General features: G+C 32.5%; 2 protein-coding genes and 1 long non-coding RNA gene across 3 annotated transcripts; all 3 read left to right on the top strand.

The window, feature by feature from the left end:
* The first annotated feature begins 1,807 nt into the window (after nucleotides 1–1,807).
* Nucleotides 1,808–4,701, top strand: LOC112735889 (uncharacterized). The gene is made up of 3 exons (XR_003168603.3): nucleotides 1,808–2,620; nucleotides 3,934–3,993; nucleotides 4,325–4,701. It is a non-coding gene; the product is annotated as an uncharacterized lncRNA (long non-coding RNA).
* Nucleotides 4,702–15,300: 10,599 nt separating this feature from the next.
* Nucleotides 15,301–15,708, top strand: LOC112733660 (uncharacterized). Its single transcript, XM_025782697.1, has one exon. The coding sequence runs from the start codon at nucleotides 15,301–15,303 to the stop codon at nucleotides 15,706–15,708; it is 408 nt and encodes a 135-aa protein (XP_025638482.1).
* Nucleotides 15,709–16,726: 1,018 nt separating this feature from the next.
* Nucleotides 16,727–17,965, top strand: LOC140177570 (uncharacterized). Its single transcript, XM_072210696.1, has 3 exons — nucleotides 16,727–16,890; nucleotides 17,041–17,520; nucleotides 17,635–17,965. Exons 1-3 carry the CDS (start codon nucleotides 16,727–16,729, stop codon nucleotides 17,963–17,965), a joined length of 975 nt encoding a protein of 324 aa, XP_072066797.1.
* The last annotated feature ends 1,448 nt before the right edge of the window (nucleotides 17,966–19,413 follow it).

Genomic DNA, 19,413 nt, shown 5'->3' with positions numbered 1-19,413 from the left:
AAAATGGAATCCGTTGGAGAGCATAAGGCAAATGATAATATTTGCTTTCTTGATGAATTTTGGATCAAGCATTGGATCACTTAGCATAGATCTTGGGCTTGTAATAAAATCAATTTGGCCCAATATAACAACTAGCTTCAGCCACAAATTAATTTGGACATTCAAAGCTGAGCTAATAGTAAAACACTTGGGCTTGTCAATTTTCTTTTGTTTCGGCCCAAAATCAATTTAGCCATACTCATCATGTATTCTTGCATTAAATCAAGGCTGAGTATAATTAGGCTTGCACCAGAATTTTATTTTCGGTCCAATTAAAATCTGCATCACAAAATTATTAGTTAACATATGTTAAATGAAAATCGAATTAATAAAAATGTAATTAAATATTTCAATAATGTTTGTTCATCATCAAAATTAAATTGGAGTTTTCCAAACTCATCATTTTTGTTAGTAGTTTATGATTCTGTGGGTGAATAATATTGCTTTTGTTTGTGAAAATTATTGTTCATCGTTGATGGTTTGAATTGAATGTAATGTAAAACTTCTGCATTAAAGAAAACATTTTTCTGTATTTGAGTATAACACGAAGATATTTGGGTGCAACACGAACAAATATGGCCTTTAGCAACGCTAAATTTTTTAACGCCTTAAAACCGTTCTCTTAGATAGGTTTAGGCAACGGTTTTTTATAGTGTTACTGTTAAATTCAATTTTTTATTATTTTATAGCAACAAATTAAAACCGTTCTCTTTGACTATTTTAAAGAACGGTTTTATAACCGTTACCATGATTTGTATTTAAGCAACGGTTTTTTATTGTTGTTTAAATAATTGTACAAAAGAAACGCATAAAAACCGTTGCCAAAATGCTACACTTTAAAACCGTTCTATTAGATGGTCTTAGACAATGGTTTTTACAGTGTTGCTGTTGAAGTTCAATTTTTCATTACGCTATAGTAACAAAATAAAACCGTTCTCTTTGACTATTTTAAAGAACGATTTTACAACCATTACAACAATTGTTTATGAAATAATAATTTTCTAATATTATTTAAATAATTATACAAATTAAACAATACCAATAAAAATAATTTCAAATAATTATATAAATAAATTGTGATTTATTTTATTTTGAACTCCTTATTTTTATAAACTAATCTTTTAAGAGTAATTAAATTAGTTTTATTAATATATGGAGTTAAGTTAATTAATAATTTTATATAATTTTTATAATTAGTTATTTCATGTAATTTCAAATTAAAATTCAGTAATGGAAGTGTTAGGTAATTTAATTTAAGAAATTTGTATTATGAATAAATTATTATTTATTTTATTAAATTAAACTCTTAGAGATTAATTTGTTAAAAATGATTATATTAATTTTTATAAATACTTAAATTTAAGACAATTAATAGTTATGTACAATTTTTATTATAATTAATTATTTTATACAAATTAAAATTAAAATTTTTTATAATAAAAAAATAATAAAAAATTATATCATATAATCTAAATAATTGATATTTCGGGTTAAAACTGTATTTTATAAAATATGATTAGTGTGTTCATTTTATAATTTAATTTAATAAAAAATTATTTAAAATAAATGATATATTAGTAAATAAAATTTTATATGCTCCAAAAATAATCTTTACAATATTATATTCAAATCCTAAATTGTTATTTGATTTTAAATATTTTATAAAAATTATTATATTACTTGTATATATTTTTCTTTAATTCTAAAAATTTTTAATTTAAACCTAATATCCCAAATTTCTCCATTTGTACCCTAAATCAAACATAACGCACACACACAGAAGGAAAGAAAAGGGAAGAAACGAGAAACAGGGGGAGCTCAAGGGGGAAATGGAGAAGAAGAGGAAGGAGAAGCGAGGGAGGGGATGGCGCTAGGAAGGGTTCTGCGGTCGTCGTTGTCATCGTCAGGTGAAGGTAGAGGGGTGACCGAGAGAGAGTCAGATGTGAGGAAGAGAACGACATGCGTGAGAGGGAGACAGAGGCTGCGACGGAGCTGTTCCGCCGCCAACGCCTCGTCGCCGTCGTGCTTCAAGGTCACCGCTACCGTCTGAGCCGCCGTCAGTTCTGCATCGCTGAGGGAAGCCCCAGATGGAGATGAGGGAGACGCGAGCCAAGGACCGGGACGAGGAGTAGAAGAAGCCGTCACCTTCACTGGAGCCACGATCGCTGTCACCGTTCTGCCTTCCCCTGAGCCGCCAATACCACCATATTCTTCCAATCTGCCACACTCACCGCCAGCGAAGCTTCTATTGCCGTCACCGCAGAAAGGGGGTTGCTGCTGCTGTCATGGCCGACTTCCTTGCCGCTGTAACTTCATTCAATCCTCAACTGTTGGAACTCACCACTGGTACCAATCGAGGCCTCTGCTACTAATGGTTCACTGCGATACAAAACAACGATGGAGAAAGGGACAAAACTCGCCAGAGGAGGTTGCTGGAGCCGTTGGTCCGAACTGCCCTGCCTTTTCCCTGCTCCGGTGCCACTGCTACTGCTAGAAAGTGATCGGAAATGTTGCTGCTGTTGCCATGGATTAAGAAAGAGGGGTTTGTCGCAATTAATTTCTGCTAGTTCGATACTCTGAGGTAGGGGATTTATTTTTAAAGTTTAATAGTTTTAATTTTAGAATACCTACAAAGTTAATTGGATAATTGCAAATGGTTAATAGTGGTTAAGAATCAATTAATCGATGTGAATGACTTAAAATGTGTTTGAGAAGGGTTAGCTATTGTGATTATTCTGAGTTATGATTGGAATTAGATGCGGTTGTGAAGGGTGATTACTCTGAGTTATGATTGGAATTAGTTTTGATTTTGGTTTGAGGCTGTGACTGTTACCGGTTTTTCTGATTGTTTGGAATTGCAGAGAATCCTAATTGTATTTGATTATGCTGAATTGGTTGTTATAAGTTGGTTTGCTTGATGGATTATATTGAAGTTTGATTACTGAATTGTTATCTTGAAATCTGAGTTTTAAAATAGTTTTTATGCTTGCCCTGCATAATGTATGGTGGATTTTTATTGTTGTTCTTGCCTTCACAGAAAATGGGATAGATAAGAGAATTGTTTGTGTGAATTATGGTGGCATCGCCGCTTCATTGGAGCAGCGGTGCGTTTGCTATGTTGACAACTTTAGTTCAGGTCATAGGGGAGCCACATCCACTGAGTATTTGTTCTTGCACTTGCTCTTGTTCTTGTTCTTGTCAATGAAACTTTTTCTTGGATATTTGTTTGGTGATCTCTTGGAGGGGAATGAATACTATGTTGCTGGTTATGTTGAGTGTAGGTCTTTTCTGAAGGCGCGATATGCTGTGCTTTATCCTCTTCTTGTACCATTAAAAAAGGGAAGGAAAAGAATATAAATAAAATGATACCAATAACTCTACTAGCAATGCTTCACATTAGAATTTGCACTAAAAAATGTGATAAACTTAAATAAAAGACTTGATCATGTAGGTCGTTAGTTGTATGAAACAATGATGTTAACTGCCTTGTAAGATTTTTTTCCCTCTTCTTCCTATAGAAGATTCTTAATTTTTATCTTGATCACTAAAGGCTGACAAAATTCCATCATATATATAATTTCATCATATAATTCAATTTTCTTTGCTTTTTAACCTTGTCTTTAGATGAAGACCACTCAAAATGATAATTGGATATTTTGTAATGATGTTATTTTGCATGCCCACTTCATTTCTTCTTATTTCTGTATTTTGCTGAATGCTGTTATATACTTCAGTCTGTGAGGTTTATTCTAAAGCAGTGAAGACAGCTATCGTGGATCATCATGCTGTATGATCTATAGCTAAGATTTTGTCATTTCATTATTTTTTTTCCATCTAATTCCATTTTGTCTTTGTTAGTAAGTGTAGCCTTAATACAATATCATACTATTGCAGGCAGTGGATAGTGGTCTCCTGTTAAAGCTTTCTTTCAGCACTATATTTGAGTATCTTCAGGTTAGCTTCACTCCACTGTAATTTCTTTGTATTAATTTCATGTAAAAATGCAGCGCAATCTGTTACGTGGTGTATATAGTTTCTTCCTGTCTTGGTGTTTGCCAGCAATAATTTGTTTATTTGTTTATTTTTCATTTCTATGGGTTCATCAGATTACTAGAGCCACTTGTTATTTTGTAGCTTAACTATAAGTACTTAATATATATATATATATATATATATATATATATATATATATATATATATATATATATATATATATATATATATATATATATATATATATCTTGGCACAAATTGATCATTGATAAATATGTTTTTTATTTTGTAGATGCTGCAAATAATTTCAAAGCCAATGAAGGATATTGGCCCACGTGCAATGTTCTATCTTATCTGACTTTTATGTTCCTCAGAAGGAGATGGTATAAAATTGTAATGTTGGTTCTTCTTTCCATGAAAGTTTCATCCCTTATTAACTTCAATTTTAGCTTGAATGATTTTGTAATATGTTAAGATACAAGAATATTAACCATGTCGATTTCAACATTTATGCTAGAGTTAGTTATTATTTAGAGAATTAGCATACAGATAACACTGCATAACTTAATTATTCCTGCTTAGATTGTGAAAACTGAAAAGTATAAGCAGAAAGACATTTATTGTATTTTGAAAAATGATGATATAATGTGATTGTGGATCTTACGACAATTTTTATAAGTCAAATTTGATGAGAAATGTTCATTTATTTTTTCTATAGTAATTCGATTCAAATAATTTAGATTATTTATTGACACTAAATTAAAAAAAAAGTTGGAACTAATTTCATTCATGAGAAAACTATTGTATATAAAGAATTATATATTATAAAAAACCGTTGTTAGAAGTCACATAAGGCAATGGTGTTAAAACCGTTGTCAAAGACGATTACAAAATGGCCAAAAAATGACATCAACGGTAATGCTCTAAAACCGTTGTCTTAGACGACTACAAAATGGCAATGGTATTAAAACCGTTGCCGAAAAATGACACGAACAGTAACGCTTTAAAACCGTTGGCTTTGTGAATAATAAAGCTACAACAGTTTAAAACCGTTGCCTATCTAGTTATGGTTTTAAACCGTTGCATCATGAAAGAGAATGGTTTAAAACCGTTGCTTATTGAGTAACGGTTCAAAACCGTTGTTTAAAATTGTCTTTCGAAACCGTTGTCTATGTCAGTAACTAAGGCAACGGTTTTCTTGTTACCGTTGCCTTAGGTAAAAAACTGTTGCCTTTGAGCATTGGCAACGGCCGCATATACCACAGGTAAAAAACCGTTGCCTAAAGTTTTAGGAACGGTTTTTCAATCTACGACAACGGTTTTTGACCGTTGCAAAAACCCTTATTTGTTGTAGTGCTGATAAATTTTACATAATTCAAAACTATTATTCTCCCCCATCCTCATCTTTTGCTGCTTCTTCTTCTTCTTTTTCATCATCATCATCATCTTCTTTTTTTTCTTATTCATCTTTTTTTCTTATTTTATCTTCTCAAGTTTCTTCTTATTTTACACTTTTAACAAGAATAAAAATAAAAAAATCAAATAAAGAAGAAGAAGAAATACATAATGGTACAAAATCATTTTGGAAGAGCATGAACTTATATTCGTTCAACTAAAAGAAAGAAAGAAATAAGGAAAAAAGAAGAACAAAAAAATGCAGTATTAGAGGAAATTTTTTTCTATATTTTCAGTAAATTTTGGTATAACACGAAGATTTTTGGGTGTATTATTCAAGAATTTTCGGTGTATGTGTGCCGATAAATTCTGCATAATTCAAAACTTTTCCTCTTCCTCATCCTCATCTTCTGCTGCTTCTTCTTCTTTATCTTCTTATTTCATATTCTCATAATTCTTCTTGGGAAGAAAAAATCAAACAAAGAAGACAAAAAATACATAATGTTGCAAAATCAATAGAAAAAGAATGAGTGAAAAAAATGTAGCAACAACAACAGTAATAAAAAAAACGACAATGAAGATGAAACACGCTATGAAAACTGTTGAGTAGCGTGCGTGTTAACACGCTCGTATGGGTGAGCATTCTTTTTGTTGGGTTTGGCCCAACTTATATGACTTATAAACTAAAATGACTTATATATATAGCACTCCTGTAATATGTTTAGATATTTAAAATTTAAAATATATTAATCAAATTTCTTCATATTTTAATTAACACTAAAAAGTATGTTAATTTAAAAATATTTTTTCTCATTTTAATATTTTAGTCATGTTGCTTAATATATTTATTACTAATACTAGATGTAATATAATATAAAAAAGAATTATTACTTAACAGTTGAAGAATCTACCAAGAGTATAACTTAAACGGATCAAATTCGATTCTTTTCTATAATTGTGTAAAAAAGACAAAAAAAATTGTGCAAAAAACAAAAAATTAAATAAAAAATCACAATTATTCTTATATAATATATATGTATAGAAAATATCTCTTATTCTTAATTATATGTAAAGCCAAAACTAAATAAAATAAAATAAAATAAATCATATATATATATATATATATAATCTCAATTAATTATTAAAAATTATTAAATACTAATAATTTCATTTATATTTGAATAGTTAGAATTAAACTTGAATGACTAAGTAATTGGATTATTATTATTATTATTATTATTATTATTATTATTATTATTAGTAGTAATTTTTAGTAATTTTTATACAACTAGAAAATGGATTAATACAGATAAGTTTAGTCTTTATTACAGACGGATTTTTGGTTATCGACGAAATTACCGACGGATTTTGTCCCTCTGTAAAAGCCTCGTCGGAAATTATTTACCGATGGATTTTTTTCATCGAAAAATTACCGACGGATTTTTACCAGTTACCGACGAATTTTCTCTCTGTAAATTCTCCATCCATTTCCCGAAGACGACGGATTTTCCAACGGATTTTCCGTCTATAATTACAGACGAATTTTTCGATGAATTTTTCGTCTGTCATTACAGACGAATTTTCAGACAGATTTTTCGTCTGTAATTACAAACGGATTTTTAGACGGATTTTTTGTCTGTAATTACAGACGGATTTTTTGACAAATTTTTCGTCTGTAATTTGAACCTTGAAAAATCATCATACACTCTGATTACAGACAGAAAATCCGTCTGTAAATCCGTCAGTAAGGTAAAATAGAAATTTTTTTTATTTTTTCAATTACAAAATAAACTTGTTTTCATACAAAATAAATATAAATTTAATACAAATTTTTATCTAATTTGTATTCGAATATTTATAATATTTCAAAAAATAAACAAATTCATCGTATTATCAAACTAAAAAAAAAAGTACTATAAACAAGCAAGTCAATATAATTCAAAACATAAATAAAGTGTATTGATCATCAACTATAATTCCTAGTATATTGTTGAACCATACTAAAACTATCAGCTATAGTCTTCAATGTCATCTTCATCCTCATCACCATCATAAAGTGAATATGGTGACAATACCTTCAATCTAGGGCATGAGGCATAGCAAGCTGCATAACACTGCACAAAAACTAAGTCGAAGGATATACAATAAGAAATAAAACCCATAATACCTATGCTCAATAGGTTGTAACCAGAGCAAAATTCTTCAAAAATGCAAAACTAATTGAAGTTCGTGCTTAAAAGTAGAAATAGATCCATACTTGAGAGTGCTAAGCACCAACTCCAACAGCAGCTCCATTGGGTCCTCTGAAGACAATAGGTACAGATATTTGCCCAGCAGACATGTAGTTTGATTTTGTAGCAGAATTAATAATGTGATCTATTGCCTGTGCATACGTTAAAATAGAACAAGTCAATAAGTGGAATCAATTATAAACCTAATGAAGAAGCAAGTAATGTGATCTTTCAATTACGTGCATTGATACAAATATTTTTCTCAACATTGCTGTAATGAAGAGGAAAGAGATTTTACATTCTAACATAATATGTAACTATGACATTAAAAGAATTATGCCAAGCAATTAAGAGTAATAAGTAACAAAATTCCAACAATGAGGTCTAAAATTGGTTAATGCATATGGCCATAGGAGTCAAGTAACATTCAAACTACAAGTCAAACACCACACATATCAAATATCTTAGAATGTATGTCTACTATGATTCACACAGCTAACAATAAATTCAATCTATTGTTCCAATATAGAGGTCAACATTTTTCCTCCATTCACCAGTGTATTATTTATCTCTAATTCAGATTGAGGTGGAAAATCAATAATTTCCATATCATATCATAGGACCCTGGTATTCTAATTGTAAAACATAAAAGATCAAGAAGAATTTGGCCAACTTCAGAAGACATCACAGCAATTTAATTATTTGGTGCTTTAATTAAAAAGTAAAATACAATGTAATCAAGTTCAACTCTAACCTGCATGGAGAAGTTAAAAGTCATAAACTCGACAACCGGCCTTAGACCCCATAGTAAGCAGCACCAACTCCAATGCCAGTGAACCCAGCCTGCAATATATTTAGCAAACAAATTAGTGCCATCTCCTTACTAATAGAAAACAGAAACAGTGATAATGATGGATAGGATTTATCCCCTCATGTGATAGTTTAGTTTTTGCAATCTGCCTCTAGTCCTCTGGGTTTTAAACTGAAAATCTTCCGATATAAAAATATTTGTTCTTGTCAGTTGTGATACAAACTATTAAATTTTCTCTTTCAGTTGCAATGACTCTTCAATAGGATTAAACAGTGATAAGATATCAAAGAGCAAGGAACTGTGAGTGAAAAAAAATAATCTCGATAATTGGAGTATCAAGAACCCTTTCAGGACCATACTTTTCCAGAAGCCCCTTAGTAATGTAACATGTAAGAAGAAAAACAAGTTAAACCTTTGATCAAAACAAGTTCACGGATACACACCTGGCAATAAACTAACCTTATATGCACCCTGGTATTCCCCAACCTGCACTTACATACACCCATAACCATCATAAGAAACGTGAAAAAGTGAAAAGACCAACAAGAATTAATTCTTTGAAAAACAAAACAAAAATTATCAGAGTAATACAGTGGATACTAGGGAAAATTAAAATTGATGCTTTCATATTAATTATTAATTATTACCAGAGCTGTGTAGTATTATGTGGGCAACTGTGTTCGTTTCCACGAGCCATCCAAAATACAAGAAGAGAGTGCAACAAAATACCAAAACAAAATAAGTTAGAGCCACAACCACAAGAAATTAAAGCATTATAGTTGGTAGCATAGCATACCATAGCTGGCTCCAGGAGACAACCCACGAGGTTGAATATATCACTGCATAGGCCATTATACGTATATTAATATCCAAATTGTTTAATTAACAGACCAACAATAATGATGGAATCAAATTAAACTAGTGATTAGGATTTATAAATTAGTATAAAAGAAAAAAATGTAAAGAATCTTGCTTGAGACTTCCATTGTAAAGAATGCGATGAATTATGCATAAAATGAATGGAATTTTTATACTATTCCTTAAATGAAGGCATAAAAGGGTACTAGATAGAACTTCAAAGATAAACTGACACCAAAAATTTTTATTTTTTGTTCAAATTCAAGCATAGTTGTGGAATAGATAGACCAAGATTCTGACTGCTGAGTTCTACACATAAATTCAATTCTACAAAACCAGTTTATGAATTTTCAAATAAGTAATATATATGCTCAAAAAGAAAATTTTATTGTCATATGATTCAGTATTTTAACAATCAGAAATTACATTAAATTAAACTATTGGCAGTTCAGTATTTTAACAATCAGGTTCTAAGCATGAGATCTGAAAAGGAAATAGAGTCACTATCACCTTCACAGTTTGAAGAAAGTCACTAAAGAATAATTCCTGTGTTGCCTTGGACTGGTGACTGCAGGCCAAGATTTTCATCGTATGCTTGACAGCCACATCATACATCCCAAGTGAAGCATACCACCTATAACAATGCAAAGTAAGAAAGTTTAAAGAATCTAGATGCATATGTTCTACATTATTAAACAACCAGAATATGCTATTACTGAAGCAAGTCAAACTTGCTGTCCTATATGAAAATGAGCATGATCATTGATGTAGCTCCAAGTAGAAGGATCACTATCACACTGCAGCAAAAAGTAGCAGTAAAAGAAAAAAGATAGTGCAGTGAAAGGAAACACCAAAAATTGAAAAACCATGAGAAAAAAAGTTTCAACAACAAATTTTAAATCAAACTAATTACTAAAATCAGAAAAAAAACAAATCTAACTAAACCTAATCTAATCAAAACCTAAAAATCCACTAATCAGAAAACAAATCTAACTAAACTAATTACTAAAGAATGAAAGTGTGATGTAGCAGGATGGCACAAGCGAAATGGAAGCAACAAACAAAAATGGATTTATTCCAATTCCATATAGTATTCAAGTAGGAGGAGGAGGCTCACAGGCATTAGTCCAACTTCAGTTATGCCAGCCAGAGCAAGAAGCCTGTGAGACTTCAGCAAGTGCAACAAAATGAATCACACATGAAGTTTTTCAGAAATCCAAAAACCATTTATTTCAGAAAAAAATGAATAAATAAATCTTATCCCAGTACTATTACAATTTTCTAAGTTCTTCCAAAAAAATCATTGCTTTGTTTAGTGTTTGACAAAAATTGAAGCTGTGAATCCATTCCTTTAACGGCAACTGATTGACCCTTCTATAATTCTGCAAGTGAGAAGTTAAAGAAGAAGCCAATATTTAGCATCAAATAACCAATGACAAGAAGCAAAAACTCAGAGAAAATCAGTGATCTCAAGATAAAAGTAAAAGCCACGATGAGTGAATCTCACCTCAATATTTATGCTAATTCATTTTTTTGTTTTTGGACAAAAAATTCTTCTAAAATTCCGTCTGTATTTTTGTGGGATAAAATTTGTCGGAAATATTCGTCTGTAATAACTAATTTTTTAGTAGTGTTAATTAAATAAATATAATTTTATCCAATTTTTATAGATTAAATTTATATAATAAAATAATTTTTATTATTATATTCATATTTAATAACATAATTTTTTACACATAAATAATTTATTTTTTTTAAATAAGAGGACATATATATTATTACAATAGACTCTTTATGTACATGGATATATATTTATTTTTGTTTTTTAAGATTCAACGGCAACAAATGACCCACAACCTTGTGAGTAGGTCCGTCGCTGTTATACCTGAACTTTTAATTAATTTGCTTCTTCGTAATTGATATTAACTTTACATAAAATTAAAATTGAAATTGAAAGCATTTAAATTTAATTTGGGAAAGTTTTTTGAAGAAGTTACCAACTCTTTATTTTATGTTTGATAAATAAAACAGATTATATATTTATATTTGTAATTTTTAAAAAATTGGAATACTTTTAAAAATACTTAAGATAAAACTTTTAAAGTTAGGTTTATGTTTTTTAAAATTTAATAATTTAATATAAATTTATATATTAACTATTTTTAAATTTAACGCTTAAATTTATGTCTCTTATAGTATTTTTAAATTTTAAAAATTATTTTACCAAACATAATAATTGTTGTTTATATTTATTAAAAGTTATTTTTAATTTGATTTACCAAATATAAATACTACACTTTTTAAAAAGTCTTCTTTTAAAAATTAATTTTTATAAATTATTTTTAAAAAGTAAAAGTTTTACCAAACTAAGCCTTAAAGATGAACTTTTTAAAATTGGTTTGTATTTATCAAAATTAAAAAGTTTAATATTACATTCTATATTAATTAATATTCAAATTTAATTCTTACATTAATGTCTATTATAATATTTTTAAATTTTAAAAATTATTTTACTAAATATATTTATTGTTGCTTTTACTTACTAAAAGTCATTTTTAATTTAGTAAATATAAATACTACAACTTTTTAAAAACGAACTTTTAAAATTTTTTTTTTAAAAAACAAAAGTTTTACCAAACTAAGAGCTCGTTTGAAAAGTAGCAAAAGTTAATTCAAAACTTTAGAAAAAATAGAAAAATATGACTTTTCTTCTTTTCAAAAGTTATTTTATCACTCCCATTAAAAAAACTTTTTTACTTCAAAATAAAAGAGATCATTATACTACTGTCATTTTTGGCTCGATGAAAAAAGTTTTTTGTTTCTGCTAGAAATACTGGTCCTCCACCACCATTTTTTTACCGTAATGTTCCATCTGCTAGAAGTACTGACCCTCTTAGGGATGGCAATACCACCCGAACTCGCGGGTACCCATCCCGCCCCTACTCACTCGGAGCGGGTTTTTAGCGGGATGGGTTCTTGGGAGGAGCAGGGCGGGGTCGGATTTAGGTAATACCTGCCCCTACCTGCCCCGCTATATATATAATATATATAATTTTAATATATAATATGTATAATATATGTAAAATAATTAGTAAATGATTAATAATATTGTATCATATTTAAATTTTTACTTTAATTTATGTTATGTATGTGATGATGGTTATATAAATTTTGAAATTTAATTTTATTTATTGAATTTTAATAATTACAGGGGCGGGTTATGGTTCAACGTTTTACTACCCGCGGGTAGAAGTGGGGCGGATTTCATGCGGGTTGTTGTACGGCGTGGCGGGGTTGGATAGAGCAAAAACTCGCCCCGTTGCCACCCCTAACCCTCTACTACCATCTTCATGCAATGTTTCATCTGTTGAGAGTACTGATCCTCCACAATCATTTTCACATAATGTTCTATCTGCCACATATATTTTTTACATGTATTTTTTTTTATCATTCTACCGCTCTATTTTTATTATTACATTTGTATTTAACATTGTGTGTGGCATAGAATCTCAATTTCAATTTTATTTTTTTACATGTGATTTTGTTTTTATATAGCTTGTTATTTTTTTATAGTTGTTACAATAAAGTTTTGACCCCAATATAAGGGAGGAAGGAATTCTAGGAAAGAATAGAATGTTCAAAGCTCTAGAAAAATGGAACTAATAAGAGAGTAAATAAAGACTTAATTGTCTAATTGATTGTAATTTTAATAATTAGGTTATGTAAAATTAACATTTAATATTAAAAGTTATCTATTATCATTGTTATTTAAATTTTTTTTTTAAAAATTATATTTTTTGAGTCATTTATTCAAACGTTACAACTTTAAAATAAGTATTTTTATAACTAAAAATTTAAATACAAAATAACATATTTATAAGCTAATATTAATAAAAAATTTTATATTTTAAATTTTTTTTAAAGAATTTATTTAAGTTGTTTATCCAAATTAAAACTAAGCCTTTAATTAAATCTATTAAATCATCTAATTACTCTTAATTATCACATTCATACGAATAAAATATTAGTGCGTGCAAAATGCAAGAGTATCAGTTTCGAATGACGCTTTCATTTGTCAGTGATGAGAATAGGGGAAGAGGGAACGGGATATGGTAGATGCATGGTTTGCAATTTAGCGACTTGTTAATAAATTAAATTGCACTAATTTTTTACCTGCTTTAAACAATTTCCTCAGGTTGTGAAAATGTATCCAAGCATATGGATTTGTATTCTTATTAATTATGTTCCAGTGTTCCATATATGTGAGACAAGCATATCTTAACCAGAATTTAAATTTGTTCTCTGTCTTTAGAGAATATATAGTTTCATGGATTACTGCTACAAATATTTTTAGTGGCCATCCACTTTGAAAGCTATGTCGATCCAACTAATGTCCATGTCAACTAAATCAACGTCAAGAAGGGACAAATTGCCGCTACTACCTTCTCCACAATCTCCATATAAGAACTACAACAACCATCAATACAATCATCAAAGCAGTAGTTACTATTGTATAATGTTCTGTTTTCAAGTTCCTCCAAATTGAGAAAGATATTGTCTATGGGCAACGGCGGTGGCGCAACTCGCTCCACTGAAACATCAATTTTTGCTTCAGGACATGTCAATTTCGTGTTCCCGCCATTCTTAGCCATTTCAAACTCATGATGCTTATTACCAAGCCATAATCGAGTTCGTCAACACGGATCTCGAATCTGACCTGAAAATCTCCCATTCTTCCGCCGTCGAATCCCTCTGAAAATGCTTGACGACGTGCTTTTTCTTTGAGTATAAAAGTTGTGACTTGTGAGGTATTTTCATACGATTCGGTTTTGGTTTTCCAGGCCTAGGTATTAGAACCAGAATTTCCTTCACAGCTCGCTTATTAGAACCAGTATCTTCGTCGCTTGAATAATCTGTAGCATATGGGTCGCTGCATATAAGTCTGATTTTTTTGTAAGATTTCGTTTTTTGATTTTTGAATATCAGAATCTTTTGTTTTCCTAATTTCTTATGACATTTTTCTTGTTTTGAAATAGCAAAGCCCCGCATGTTAGATTAGACACAACCGTACGCCAAAATCAGATAGAAGAAATAAGTTAAAGAATAAAAGAAGTTAAAACATACAAACAAAAGATGAAAAAATAGATGATTTCTCCTTTTCAATAAGTTATTCTATTACTTCCGTAAAGAAATGTTTTTTATTTCTATTGGAAATACTAGCCTTCTACGACTATTTTCATGCAAGGTTCCATTTGCTAGAAGTACTCGCCTTCTGCCACTATTTTCACGTAATGGTTCATTTGCTGGAAGTATTGACCCTCTACCACCATTTTCAAACAATGTTTCATCTGAACCGCCTACTTCATATATTCTTTACAAGTATTTTTTTTATCATTTTACCAGGTATTTTTTTGTTATCATTTTATCACTCTATTTTATTATTAAATTTGTATTTAACATGTTGTATGAAATCTCAGTTTCAATTTTTTTTTACATGTGATTTTAAATTTATATAGCTTGCTATTATTTTTATAGTTAGTTATAGCAAGTTCTTGACCCCAATAAAGGAGGAGGGTGTAGTTCTAATAAGAGTAAAAATAAAAAAATAAAAAATAGCAACAAATATACATTGACACACATTTCACATTTGTTTTTATTTTCACCTACCATATCATACACAATAGAACAGTAAACACTAACTACACAATAATTTCTTTGGCATTGCCATCAAGATTATTGTGAATTAGAATTTTGTTAGTGTTCACCACATAAAAAACACCATTATGGGTGAGGTGAAGTAGAAAAGCCAGTTAGAACGGAATCGAGGACAAGTGCTCTGTTAGAGTTTTCTAGTTCTCTGTTAGGATTTTTAACAGAATCTTTGCTGCCGTCAAGGCTACACTATCAACATCAATTAAATTTCAACACAAATCTCTAACTACTAGTTCGACAAAGATAATCTACGTAATCAGCATGGCTGAGGCAAGGAGGGATGAAGATCGGACAAAGAAAGACAACCAAAAAGGAGGTAGGAATGTGATTCTGCTGGAAGAGGCAGACATATCAGAAGGTATTAACGCTTGCTCCAATAGTCTCTATGGCAGATTCTTTGCTTCCAAAACCTTCTCAGTTGGAACCATGGGGAATGCTTTAAAGGCTATATGGGGAAATCCAGAGGGATTTAGCGTGAGTGACAAAGGGGACAATTACTTCCAATTCTTTTTTAATAAAGAGGTAGATGTCTTGCGTGTTAAACGTGGTTCTCCATGGCTATTCAAGGATTACGTGCTCCATGTCAAGAGATGGAAGGAAGATCAGAACAGTGATGAAGAAATTGTTTCCAATTTTTCAGTTTGGGTTCAATTTTGGGGTTTTCCATAATCGTTTAAAACCCTCGAAGTTGGACGTAAATTGGGAGAGAGGCTGGGCACAGTGTTTGAAGTAGGTAAATTTCAGATGAGAGGCAGAGAAACTAGGATTGTAAAGGCCAAGATCAATATTGAAGCTACCAAGAAAGTAAGGGATCAGTTAATTGTTGCAGGACCTAATAAAAAGGAGGTAGAGGTGGCATTGCACTATGAGAGACTTGGAAAGTTCTGTACCTATTGCGCAAAATTGGGGCACGAGGTGAAAAACTGCCATGATCTGATGAAGGACACAGAGAGTGATAGGGTAAAAGAGGATGACATTGGCGAATGGTTAAAGCTAGCCAAGTGGGAATACGAATTAACTCTGAAAGAGAAAGAACATTCAACAACTCAGCCCAGAATCAGAATAAGGCTACTCAACGTAAGAAAAAGCCGGTCTTAAACTGCTTATTGGAGGAATTTGCAGGGATGTCAATACAAGAGGAGGAACAAAGTTTGAAACCACAAAATGCTGGCAACAAGGCAGCACCTGAGTCACCTCAATTAGCCAACTCTAGAACAGAATGCATGGAGGTTATCATAGCTGGTCAGTCCAATGCCAAGGAGGATGAAGGACAACCTATGCAATTCACTATTGGGCAATGTCTCATAATAGAGGAAGGCAGGAAGTGGAAAAAATTAGCAAGACAAGGTACTGGAGGGTTGGATACTAAAGCTGGATCCAAAAAAAGGTTGATGAGTGGTATAGTTGAAGGATCTACAAAGAAAGCAAGAACAGAGGATGAAAATGCAGTTGAACAGGGGATGGAGGGTGCTAGCCTACAAATGGTACCCAAGGCGCCATGAGAACTATAGTTTGGAATTGTCGGGGTTTGGGGAGACCCCTGACAATTCACACCCTAAAAGGGATATGTAAATCCCACTCCCCCGAGATTGTGTTCATAAGTGAAACAAAGAACCAATCTTGACAAGTGGAAGCAAAACTCCGGGCATGCAGCTATAAAAACTGGCATATTGTTAACCCCTCAGGAATGGCAGGAGGACTTGCGCTAGCTTGGAAGGATAGCATCAATGTCCAAATTATAAACAGCGGGGATTTCTTTGTAGCAGTTGAAGTTAAGGAGTTCGGAAACAATGGGGTATGGATGTTCATTGGTGTCCATTTGAGCTATTCGGAACAAATTCGAGCCTTACAGTTTGAGGGGCTTACAACAATGAGTCAATAACTAGAAGAAAAAGTGGTAATAGCGGGAGATTTTAATGCTATAATAAGTCAAGTGGAAAAGGAGGGTGGAGGCCAAAAATCAGCAACTACCATTGCAACATTCATTAATTTTATTGATAGCACCGAATTAGTGGATATTGGAATGGTGGGGTGGCCTTTCACATGGACAAACGGAAGACAAGGAGAGGATTTGGTGAAGGAGAGGCTTGACCGCTATTTAGTAGGGATGGGATGGAAGCTGAAGTTTCCGGATGCAGTGGTGCACATGCTCACAGAATCAGGCTCGGATCATGCTCCTATCTTGATGAAAACTGAACTTCAATCCTGGCATAGTAAAAGGCATTTTAAATACCAGGAACGTTGGTGTGGAGAAGATGATGTCAAAAGAATTGTCAGTGAAGTGTGGAAAATAGAAGTAGTAGGCTCGGCTATGTTCTCCTTCGCCCAAAAGTTAAAAGAATGTAGACATAGATTAGTTCAATGGCAGATAACTCACAAAGCAAACTCTCAGAAAGAAATTAAGGACCTTCAAGCTAGCCTAGAGGAGCTGCGGGTGGCTGGAATCAATGGGAGAGAGGAGATTACCAGATTGGAAGAGAAGTTGGAGCTAGCATATATGAAAGAAGAGAGCTATTGGAGAGAAAAATCTATAGTTAAATGGCTAAAAGAAGGAGATCAGAACACCATATTCTTTCACCAGAAATTTTAATCAAGGGTGCGAAGGAACATAATTTGGAGATTAGTTGGGAGGAACAATGAGATTGCATCGAAACCGGAAGATATTGCAAAGGTAGCTGAAGACTACTTCTGCGATATTTTTACTTCTTCTTGTTCGGTTGATCCGAATCCATATTTGGAGGATTTGGAGCCTAAGGTTACAGCTTCCATGAACCGTAGGCTCCAAAGGCCGGTAACTATGGACGAGATCAAAAGAGCTACGTTCAGTGTTCATGCTCAGAGTGCTCCTGGTGATGACGGGTTTATAGCTAAGTTTTTTCACTTTTTCTGGGATATAGTTGGAGGTAGCGTTTTTAAGGCAGTGTGAAGTTTCTTTCACAGTGGCAGAATTCTAAAAAATTTCAACCATACTCAAATTTGTTTGATTCCAAAGATGCCAGATGCTAGTGACATGACTCAGGTACGACCGGTTAGTTTGTCCTCAGTTATGTATAAAATTATTTCTAAAGTTATGGTGCACCGACTACAAGGTATTATGAATAAAATCATAAGCCCAAATCAGAGTGCTTTTCTCAAAGGTAGACTCATTTCAGATAATATTCTAATCAATGTTCTGAAAACCGGTTTGAACTGCCCGATCGAACCGGTTAAACCGCGAACCGGTGAGAATTACGATTCGGTTTTATGCTAAAACTGGGAAAAATAAAAAACGTTGTTGAACCGCTAAACCGACCGGTAACCGGTCAGTCGAACCGAATCGGGACCCGGCCGGTTTTTTGCTTTGCCCAAAAACACTCAAAACGCGCCGTTTAGCATTCAGTAACCCCCTCCCCAACTCTTGCGTTACCAACCCTAACCCACTCCAAATCTCCAACGGTGCAGCAGCACACGCTCCCTCGTCCCTCCCATCACTCTCGAGCTAGCCATTCCTCTCAACGCCGGCGAGCTTAGTCCCTCCCTTTCGCGCTGCCACAGTCCCGCTAGCGCTAGATCTGTTTCACCGCAACCACTGTCCCGTTCGTAGCCCGTTCGAAGGTGCTCCTTCTCTCGGTGTCTCCCTCTTTCGTGCTCTGTTCAAGGCTTCTAGCTTCGAAGGTGCTCTCTTTCGCCGCCGTCGCGCTCACATAGAGGAAGAATCATCTCAAGTGCCGCCGTTTCCTCCTCCTCTCGGTCAAGCCGTCATCCACTTCTCTGCTGCGCCGCTGTCTACTTCTCAATCGTCCTACTCGCCGCGGTCTTTGTCATCCGCGACACTCAGTCACGCCACATCTTCCATCTTAGGGTTTGTAGCTTTCTTCTTTTATTTTCTTTGTGTGTTTTGGTCATTTCTGGTGTGTGAAATTTATTTCTCTGTTTGGTTTTGCTATGCTGCTATTTTGTGTGTGTTGTGATTTTATTATTTTAATTTACTGATTATTGATTATTGAATGTGTTGTGATTATTGATTAGCTTTGGTTCTTCTATGCTGTTGTTTTATGTGTGGTGTTGCTGATAATAATACCTCAGCCAGTAAAGATGAATTATGGTATGATGCTGATCAATATGGATTATCTTGGTTTAATGTTGCTGAATCAAAATTATGTGTTGTTTTACTAAGATTTTGAGGACCACGCTCTAATAATAAGTCACTGAAGTCTGATATACTGATAATCTGATATAGTGATACTGAACTGTGAAGTGTGAAGGCTGTGAAGCTCTGTAAAGTGTGAACTGAACTGTGAACTTTGTTTAAGCGTACTTGATTCATAAGCGTACTTGATTTATAATTCTACTTTCTTTGCAATTGTCTCTAAGCGTACTTGATTTTCTGGATTT

Source organism: Arachis hypogaea, chromosome 13 (genome assembly GCF_003086295.3).
Source record: "Arachis hypogaea cultivar Tifrunner chromosome 13, arahy.Tifrunner.gnm2.J5K5, whole genome shotgun sequence".
In the NCBI taxonomy this organism is placed as follows: Eukaryota; Viridiplantae; Streptophyta; class Magnoliopsida; order Fabales; family Fabaceae; genus Arachis; species Arachis hypogaea.
The sequence above is the reverse complement of the archived record's forward strand: the minus strand, read 5'-3'. Positions and strand labels throughout refer to the sequence as shown.